The sequence below is a fragment of the Fonticula alba genome (genome assembly GCF_000388065.1).
Source record: "Fonticula alba strain ATCC 38817 unplaced genomic scaffold supercont2.8, whole genome shotgun sequence".
Taxonomy (NCBI): Eukaryota; order Rotosphaerida; family Fonticulaceae; genus Fonticula; species Fonticula alba.
The window spans coordinates 1,402,086-1,411,314 of NW_009242978.1; the positions used below are offsets into that span (position 1 = coordinate 1,402,086).

The 9,229-nt window shown below is 65.5% G+C and overlaps 2 protein-coding genes across 2 annotated transcripts; one reads left to right on the forward strand and one right to left on the reverse strand.

The window, feature by feature from the left end:
• The first annotated feature begins 2,112 nt into the window (after positions 1-2,112).
• Positions 2,113-3,795, forward strand: H696_04969 (proteasome subunit alpha type-2-B). Its single transcript, XM_009498835.1, has 4 exons — positions 2,113-2,270; positions 2,394-2,649; positions 2,934-3,089; positions 3,306-3,795. Exons 1-4 carry the CDS (start codon positions 2,156-2,158, stop codon positions 3,556-3,558), a joined length of 780 nt encoding a protein of 259 aa, XP_009497110.1. The 5' UTR covers positions 2,113-2,155; the 3' UTR covers positions 3,559-3,795.
• A 228-nt stretch (positions 3,796-4,023) lies between these two features.
• H696_04970 (hypothetical protein) lies at positions 4,024-9,229 on the reverse strand. The gene is made up of 10 exons (XM_009498836.1): positions 9,069-9,229; positions 8,888-8,927; positions 8,577-8,761; positions 8,294-8,423; positions 8,040-8,135; positions 7,846-7,941; positions 7,527-7,642; positions 5,892-7,407; positions 4,947-5,724; positions 4,024-4,718 (listed from the first exon to the last, which is right to left on the reverse strand). The coding sequence occupies exons 3-10, from the start codon at positions 8,751-8,753 to the stop codon at positions 4,397-4,399; spliced, it is 3,231 nt and encodes a 1,076-aa protein (XP_009497111.1). The 5' UTR covers positions 8,754-8,761; positions 8,888-8,927; positions 9,069-9,229; the 3' UTR covers positions 4,024-4,396.

The window sequence follows — 9,229 nt, forward strand, 5'->3', positions numbered from 1 at the left end:
GCTGCGCGGCTGGGGGATGCCCAGGCCGCGCCGGAGGCCGCGGGAGAAACCGCCGCAGCAAGGCGTCCGTCAGGCGGGGCCATTTTCCGGACGAGACCCATTCCCGGCGGCGGGGGCGCCGAGGCCTGTCCCCTGCGTGCGGGAGAGGGGGCCCCCGCAGGGAGCCCTGGTTGCCCGGAAGCCCACCCCCCGGGCCAACCAACTGAGACGGCCGCGGACAAAGAGGGCGAACATGAGTCGAAGGAAAGGCTGCATGGGTGGCGGGAGAAAACAGACCCCAGCCCCTGGGGGGGAGGGGGGGGGGGGGGCGGGACAGAGGCCGGCAGGGCGCGTTCACGCCTCCACTGTGCAACCAACGCCGGCGCGTATCTTCCTTGGCCGCCGGCGGTGCCCGTGCCCCTGGCCCTTGCCCCCGCGTCGCCGGGCCGCGGAAGCACTTCACACAGACCGGGCCGGGGTAGGGGCTCTCGGCCGCGCGAGGAGTACACCAACACCTCCTCGCAAACAGAAAGCAAGCCGGCAACGATCCCGGCGAGCGTCCCACACATCGCAATCGACCAGTCTCGAACGCGGCCCCCAGCACGGGGTGCGACGGGAGGTGCCCGGCCGCGACCGGTGTTGAACCAGACCCTCTCCGGGTACCCTCGGCGCGGCGCCGCCTTCCGGGGCCAGGGCCGGGGGTGTCTTGCTCGGGGAGTGTTCGATTGGCAGTAATGTGGGACAAATGAGAAAAAAATATCCACGCCAATACTCCTCGAGGCTACCACACCCCTGGGCGGATTCCGGCGCCCGAAATCGCAAGAATCCCACCCCGCACTGCCTCCCTCACGCGGTGCGCTGCTCGCTCGGGGCTCGGCTTCTGTGTGTGTGTGTGGCGCGCCGGGCGGCCCAACGTGCTGACATGCGAATGGCGAGAAGACCCCCGGCCCAGGGTCACACGCGCGGGCGGGGAGGGCCGGTGCCCCTGGACCGCGAGGGGGAACGAGTGGGGCCGGCCCGGGGGGGGGGGGGGGCAAAAAGGCCCCGGGAAGGGTCGAGTCCGATCTCCACAACATGATACTGCCATTCAAGCACCTGGCCACGCGACCGGATCAATTTGCCGAGGCCGAGTCAGGGTCACGTCTCAGCGCCAATCACACCACACACCACGGGCCCAATCACATGTACCCCCTCTCATGTCAGACACCTCCCGTCCTTGGATGGTTTTCCGCCCGCTCATCAACAGCGTCTCCCCCGGGCAGGCTCTCCGCACGGTGTTCCCCCCCCCGACGGTGGAGAATCCTCGGGGGGGGTGGCCGCATCTTCCCCGCCGCGGCTCTTCCCAGCCTGGGGAGTGTGTGTGTGTAGTCCGCGGCCAGCTGTGTTTGGAGCGGGCCCCTCCAGCCTGCTGGCCCCCAAAGCGAGGCAAGGGAGAAAGAGAGATGCTCGGCGAGACCCGCATGTGAGCCCCATCATGGAGAGCGCCTAGTTTTGGGCTGCGGCTTACACACGGGAGGGAGCCCCCTCGGGCGTCAAGTCCGCCCGGCCTGCGCCCCGACTGGAGGCCGCGGCGTCGGGCCGTTGCGCATCCCTCCCGGCCGGCCGGCCGGCGAGGGAACGAAGCCGACACTGCTTCGAGAATCCTCTTTCCCCACCAGACACCCGGGCGTGTTCCTGCGTGCAGGGCCTTCGGCCACCGACAAAAGAGGTGTCCATGCGCGTTGCCGTCGCGAGCGCCCCCCCCCCCCGGAGGCGGTCTCGCAACGGGCGGCCGGCCACCGGGCAGGGCTGGCACCGGCCAGCTCGACTAGACAGGTGGGCAGAAAGACCCCCCCCCCCCCCCTCCCGTCTATCTGTCTGCGTCCCTTGGGTCTCGTCGACGTCTGGGCGGCTCCGTCCCCATACGTCAGCCTCCGGCGGCCGGCCGCCCTTTCCGCTCTCCCGCGAGATTGGCCCATGTTTAGCCTTGCCCGCCTGGGGGCAAAGGGCATTGAAGAGAATGGGAGCCCCCCTCCCCAGGTCCTCAGCCTGGCTGGTAGTCTGCCTCTTCTCCTTCCCTCCCCATCCATCGCCTCTGTGCAGCCCCCCCCCCGCCCCCTTTCCCCCTCCCTCTTCCCTCTCGCCCCCCTTCCCCCTCCCCCCCCCCCATTCGCCCTCACCCCCGCGCGTCCCAGCCATGGCGGATCGGTACAGCTTCTCCCTGACTACCTTCAGCCCTTCGGGCAAGCTCGTCCAGATCGAGTATGCCCTGAACGCCGTTGCGTCGGGCTTCACCTCCATCGGAATAAAGGGTGTGTCACCGGGGTGTCATGTTGGTCCTCCATTCTCCCTGCCCCCCCCCCCTTTTTTTCCCCCCCCCTGTCGCCCTCTTTCCATCAACTCACCCCTTTCGCATCGCCCCTTCCCATTCACAGCGTCGAACGGCGTTGTCATCGCCACCGAGAAGAAGCTCAGCTCCATCCTCATCAGCGAGGACACCGTGGTCAAGGCGGTCCCCATCTGTGACACCATCGGTCTGGTGTACAGCGGCATGACCCCGGACGCCAAGGTGCTCATTGACCGCGCCCGCAAGGCGGCCCAGTCCTACCGCCGGGTCTTCAATGAGGAGCCGCCCGTGCTGCAGCTCGTGCGCGACATCGCCTCGGTCATGCAGGAGTACACCCAGTCCGGGTGCGTGCGCTCTGTGGTCCCGACCGCGCTCTCTCTCTCTCTCTCTCTCTCTCTCTCTCTCTCTCTGTCTCCCCCTGTCATTCACCCATTGGCATGCACTTGTGGCACGCCTCCCCCGCTCTCACATGCTACTGACATTTGCTCCTCCTTCGCCCTTGGCCTCTCGCCCTCCACACCCTGCCCTCCGTCCTCCGCCCTGGACCTGCTGCCTACCGCCCTTCTCCCTCCGCCTCCCACTCTCTTCCTGTGCATTCGCGTGTGTGCGCGCGCACACACACACACAGTGGTGTCCGCCCGTTCGGTGTGTCTCTGCTGGTTGCCGGCCATGACCACAATGGCCCGGCCCTGTACCAGGTTGACCCGTCCGGGTCTTACTTCGCCTGGAAGGCGGCTGCCATCGGCAAGAACATGCTCAGCGGCAAGACCTTCCTCGAGAAGCGGTACGCACCGGTGATCTTCCTCGCCGGAGTCCGCCTACTATTGTGGCGCTCTTGTCTTCGCGCTTTCGGCGGGGGCCCTCGGGAGTGCCGTGCCCCGCCCAGCCTGAATCCACTCCGCTGTCGTCGACTCACCCTTCCCCCCCCCCCCCCCCTCCCTCCCTTCCTTCCCTCCATCCTCCCCTGTCCCACGTCTCCTCTGCCCGCCCTCCTGTGCAGTTACACCGAAAACATCGATCTGACTGATGCCATCTACACGGCCATTCTGGCCCTGAAGGAGGGCTTCGAGGGGGAGCTCACCGAGAACAACATTGAGGTTGCCGTTGTGGCGCCGGCTCCGCCGGAGGCCGCCTCGTCCGCCGGCGGCGTGGTTGTCACCGGCGGCAACCCCGACGACCCGCTGTACCAGACCCGGCCGATCTTCCGGCGTCTGACCCCGGCCGAGATCAAGGACTACCTTGTCAACATCTGAGCATGCCTCGCGCACATGCACGTGTGCCGGTTTCTCCCTTTTTTTCTTCTGGCCATCCTCCTCCTCGCCTCCCCCTCGTTCTGCCAGCCGGGGGTCAGTCCCGCACACATGAGTGCGCCCATGCGTGCGCCCATGCGTGCGTCCGCGCCCACCGCTCGCCGCCCGCCGCGCGCCGCCCGCGCCTGTGTGGTGTACATGTCCCTTTCCCAGTCCAACGCCCCCCCCCCCCCCCCCTCCGCCTCTTCCGTCGCTTGTCTTTTCCCTGCTCTCGGGGCCGGGGCCAGTTGTGCACCTTGTATCATATCTCCCCATGACCAGCAAACCTGCGCGCGTACATGCGTGCGTGCGTGCGTGCGTGGCAAACAGCAACAACAACAACAACAACAACAGCACCCAGCAATACATCCCCCTTTCCAGATCTTCATTGGCCACATCCCCCAGGCTGCTCCATCTCGAGACCCGTCATGTGGGCTGTGGTGGTGGTATATTTGAGATCCAAATGTGCATGTACTGTTTTATACACACGTCTCGTGTGTTGGTGGGTATATGTATGTATGAATGCATGTGTGTGTGTGTATGTGTGAGAGAGAGGGTGAGAGTGACTAAAGAGGAGGCAGTATACAAGGACACGGGGGAGACGCCGGGAGGCAGGAGAAAGAGAGGAGAGGCTCATACAGCATTGAGGCGCACAAAACAACACTGCGCCATGCGCGAGCCCAGCCCCACCTCCCCGACATCCCTTGGTTTCCACAGACACACACACACACACACACACTCACACACATACATGCACACATGCAGACATGCAGACACACACTCACACTCACACACACACCGCTCACCGCCCCATGCTGCTTTGATGTAGCGATGCCGCTGAGAGGTAGTAGCAGCTGAGTCGGTCGATCGGAGTGCTGAAGGAGGCCGGCCCGCTGCCGGACAGCCGCGACAGGGGGTCAGACTCCCGACTGGAAATCCCGGCCGGCGAGGGCAGCAGCAGCCGCGAGATCATCAGATTCGACACCAAGTCAACCACCGACGCCGGGATCAGGGTGCTGGTCAGGCAATCGGGCAGCAACTTGAAGTCCCGGTCCTCCGGGGGCGGGGAGCCTCCCTCGGTGCCAGGGTCCACTTCGCTGGGTGCTGAGCCATTGGTGGGAATCCTGAGCATGTGTGCGTGTGTGTGTGTGTGTGTGTGTGTGTGTGTGTGTGTGCGCGCGCACGAAGGGAGAGGGAGAGCGAGGGAGCGAGAGAAGGGAGACGGACATGTCAGCATACATGCCCTTGCGAGGCAACGAATCTTCCTCCCTCTTGCGGGCCGGCTGGAAGGAAGGAAAGCCGAGGGGAGGAAGGGACAAGGCGGCAGGGCCATGTGACGCGGAAGGACGTACCGAATGGAGATCAGTGGCCCCACTGGCAGATCGACAACGACATTCCAAAGCAGCCGGTAGGTGCGCGGCCGGACAGCTGGCGCCGGTGCCGGTGCCGGCGCCGGAGTCGGCGTCGAGGTCTGTCGCCGCGGGCGCCTCGACGAATATATAGATGTCGAGGTGGCACTGGGCATGCTGCTGGCCGCTCCGGCGCCGCCAGGGACGCCATTGGCATCCGAGGAGAGGAGCTCATCATTGAGCGGATGCCAATCAGTCGTGGCGATCGCCTGAATGTAAGGCGAGTCGAGGGGTCTGAAAATGAGCACCGAAAGGAGCCGCTGCTGCCGGTCGCGCTTCCCCGGGGTCGACCCGAGGGAGAAGTCTGAAGAGGAGATGCCAGCGGGCGTGATACCGGCGGTGGCGCCTGCCATGGCCGAAGGTCCACCGGTGATGGGCTGCCCTCGACCGGCCGGCGTCACGGTCGTCGTTGGTGGCGGGGTGGTGGCCGCACCGCTGGCCGCCGATTGGGTCCCGCCGCCAGTGGCGGCATCAGCCCGCGCGGCCCAATCGACCCCCGAGCACGCCGCCACCAACTCCCGATGGAGCATGGACCCAGCCTGGAAGTTCCACTTGCACAGGGAGGCCATGAAGGCACCCTCCGGCAGCGAGCTCACCAAGATGCATGGGACGCTGGGGTCCAAGTTACGCCGCTTCAACGGATTGAAGTAGGACGTCTGCAACATCGGGGGGAGGGAGTCCTTCCGATTGCTGACCAGAAGGTAGCCGGAGTTCTTAAACACTGCGGCCGGGATCGGCGGTCAAGGTCATGCACGGACGGGAGGACAGACGGTCAGGGGAGTTAGCTCCAGATGGTCCCGGTCAGGGCCTCGCACAAGGGCCCACTTGGGCTTGGGGGGAAAGGGAGAAGGAGGAAAGGCCATAGCCGAGGCCGGGAAGGTGACGTACGCCCAGAGGGGGTCTGATGGAACATGATGGGCACCGGGACCACCTGCGGCGGGCTTGCCATGGCCACCGGATCGGAGGGACCACCGGCAGTCCCGGCCAGCATCGCCGGCAAGGCCAAGTGAGTGGGCCCGGCATCGTCGTGTGTCGACGGGGTCCCGCCCTGGGAGCCGGCCAGGGTGGTGGCCACCCCGGCATCACGCTGCCGACCAATGGCCCCGAAGGGAGATCCACCGCCAATGCGACCGAATCCGGCGCTCTCCGGGAATCCAGGTCCAGCTGGCCCGAAGGATGGCGAAGTCTTTGACACCGGCACCACACTGGAGATGCCAGCCTCCGGGGAGGGCTTGTCAGTGGCCGCAGCCGGAGCCCCGTCCGATGGAGACGGCCGCCGGGCGCCACTCGCCGCATCGGCCTTGGACTCGAGAGCCCCCCCTTCCGACAGGGCTTCATCGGCGGTGGCGTCGGATTGCCCACTGGCCGAAGGGGCTGCCACATTGAGAGCCGGGGTCCCTCCACGCAGGGAGGGGCTGCCCTCATTTTGCGGCGTGCCACCCGACCCGGAGGTGTTGGTGTTCTCCAGCAAGAAGATGATACGCTCGAGACTGGCCCGATCGGCCACCGGCGGATCAATCTTGGAGGAGCTGCCGGTGTCCAGGGCGGCCAGGTGTTGGCGCGCGATGGTGAGCGGCTCCCGCCGGAGGCCATCCTTCAGCAGATGCCGGGCACCACGCTGCAACAGCGCCTCCACCACATCCGCATGGCCGGCCCCGACGGCCAGGTGCAGTGCGGTGGCCGAGGTGTCCACAGTCCGCGCGTCGATCAAGGCCCCGAAGTTGTCCACCAGGTGCACAACCGCCCGCATGGCACCGGCCGCAGCGGCCGTATGCAGCGGCTGGTGGCCATTGATGTCCACGTCACTGACATTCGGCCGGCCCGTGATCGGAATGTGTGAGAAGGGGCCGGATGAATCGCCAGTGCCGCTGGACCCGGTGGCGCTGCCGGTGCCGGTGCTCGCCTGGCTGGACCCCCCGTCGGCGGCATCCCCCTCGGGTCCGGCAGCTCGGAGAAGGAAATCGATCATTTCCAAGTTCGCGTGCCGGGCGGCCAGGTGCAGCATGGTTTCACGGTGCCCATGCTTCCCGGGACCGGCCAGTGTCCCGGCCGGCATGCGGACGCCGCCTTCCATCAGCTCGAAGCCCGTCAATGTCAGCGAGTGGGCATCGATCAGCTCCAGAATCCGGCCGATCTGGCCCGGCGTCGGGATCAGGGAGAACACCTCACTGCGAATGCGTTGTTGGTCGATGCGCTCCTTCTGGGCCGCCTGCCGAGCTTGACGCTCTTGCTCCTGTCGCTCCCGACGCCGGAGGGCCTCGGCATCGGCCTTCTCCTTGGCCAGGCGATCGGCCTCGGCCCGGAGCTTTTTCCGATGCATATCCTCCTTCAGGACAATGTGCTGATAGTAGCGCTCCTTGTCTTCGTTCTGGCGCTTGAGCTCGTCGAACAGGAAGCGGCGTTGCTATGGGAGGGGCAGCGGCGAATGGGCGAGGGGGGAGGGTAAGCGACGGCGATGGAGAAGGATGGGGGGGAGGGGGGGGGGGGGGAAGGGCAGGAGAGGTGCCACCAAGGAAGGCGCACGTCTTTCGGCTTCGACCGGTGCTCGTCATCACTGTCACTTGTGGAGCCGTGGTGCTTTTGGCACGTGTGACACCAGACATTCGGGGGGTTCTCATTGAGTGTGCTCAGCATTTCGTCTGTTGTCGCGGGGTAGGGAAAGATGGGCCGGCAGGAGAGGCGAGCGCGCGTGGTGTGTGTGGTGTGCGTGCATGCGTGTATGTGTGCATGGGGGAGGAGGAGAGGGCCGTAGGGGAGAAGACAATGGTCAGAGGCACAGATGGGAAAGGGGGAAGCCACGAAGGGACACCGCCGTGCATGGGGAACGGGTGGAGTCACGCACCGAAGGACCGGGAGAAGATGCTGGTATCCATCGATTGCGCGGCGCAATTGTTGAGCGTGAGATCGATGTGCCGGGCCAGCTGGGAATAGGCCTCGCCTGGTGGGGATTGCAAACAGAGAGTGTTAGCAGAGCAGGACCAGAAAGAGCCCGCGTGTTGCAGGGGGGGGGGGGGGGGGCGGAGTGTCAGAACGCACGAAGCAGCTCCACTTCACTACCAAAGGTCACCGGCGGGAGCTCGGATTGGTGGCTGCGCAGAGCTTCACTATTCGCAAGCTCAGAATTGGACTCCTCTGTGTGTGTGTGTGTGTGTGTGTGTGTGCGTGTGTCCATGTCCGTGTGGATGCGTGGGTGGGGTGAGCAGATGGTTTGAGGAAAAGACCAAGTAGTGGATGCCCTTGGGGGAGGGGGGGGGGATATTCTACGCTGGGACATGTGGGCACATGCGTACCACTCTGGAACTCCTCCGGGCGCATGCGATATGCCTTCTCGATGAAGTCGGACATGATGACCTCGGCCGGGTCAAGGTTCAGGTCTCGGGGAAGGGGCGGTCCGGATGCAGATGCTGGATGAGCAGGCGCCTGGAAGAGAGGAGCGACAGGGCGTTAGTGTCACTTTGAAAATACACACACACACATACACGCACATGAGCGGACACGTGTGCTAAGGGGGGGGGAAGGGGGGAGGAGCGAGGAGCGAGGAGGGAAAGATGAAGAAGCAGACAAATGTGATACCTCAAACGGAGCAGCGGGAGGGGCACCGGCAGGATTGGGCGGGGGGGTATGCGCCATGTCCTGCGGGGCATGCGCAGGGCTGTTCAGCTGGATGAAGTTGGGCGAAGATCGGGCCGACGACGTAGCATGTCCGTAAGTCAGCGGAGCTGATTTCTGGTTGTTCTTTGACTTGGCCATAGAGGCAGCTAGGGGTTGGTGTGGAGAAGGGAGTAGGTGGAAGAGGGGGGTTAGAGAAGAGGGGGAGGGGGGGGGGGGGGGGGGGGGGGGGGGGGGGGGGGGGGGGGGGGGGGGGGGGGAACAGAAAGACGCACCAAGTCAAGGTGCGAGTGGGGTGCACAAAAGCAAAGCTGTCTTGTTGTTGAGGGAGCGAGAGCGCGACTGTCAGAGGGATGTGCTTACGGCCGTGGGCGCGACTGCGGCCACTTTGCAAGAAGGGGACAACGGCGAGGCGGGACGCGAGTGCAGGATGCCGCAAACGTAGGTAGGACTGACTGGCGACAGGGGCGAGAGACAGGCGAGCTGAAGAGAGGGGGGGAGGGAGGGCAGCAGCGGCGGCCGGGGTCCCTCTGGCGGTCGACGACGGAGAGAGCAGGGGGGCTCGAACGGCAAGGGCGTGAATGGAGGCGGAGGGAGGGGGTGTCGAGCAGCACCGG

Coding starts and splice junctions, on each gene's coding strand:
- H696_04969 (XM_009498835.1), top strand. CDS start 2,156: ATGGCGGATCGGTACAGCTTCTCCCTGACTACCTTCAGCCCTTCGGGC. Junction 2,650..2,933: donor CAGGAGTACACCCAGTCCGG/GTGCGTGCGCTC, acceptor ACACACACACAG/TGGTGTCCGCCCGTTCGGTG. Junction 3,090..3,305: donor AAGACCTTCCTCGAGAAGCG/GTACGCACCGGT, acceptor CCTCCTGTGCAG/TTACACCGAAAACATCGATC.
- H696_04970 (XM_009498836.1), bottom strand. CDS start 8,753: ATGGCCAAGTCAAAGAACAACCAGAAATCAGCTCCGCTGACTTACGGA. Junction 7,942..8,039: donor TAGTGAAGTGGAGCTGCTTC/GTGCGTTCTGAC, acceptor AATCCCCACCAG/GCGAGGCCTATTCCCAGCTG. Junction 7,643..7,845: donor CATCTTCTCCCGGTCCTTCG/GTGCGTGACTCC, acceptor CCGCGACAACAG/ACGAAATGCTGAGCACACTC.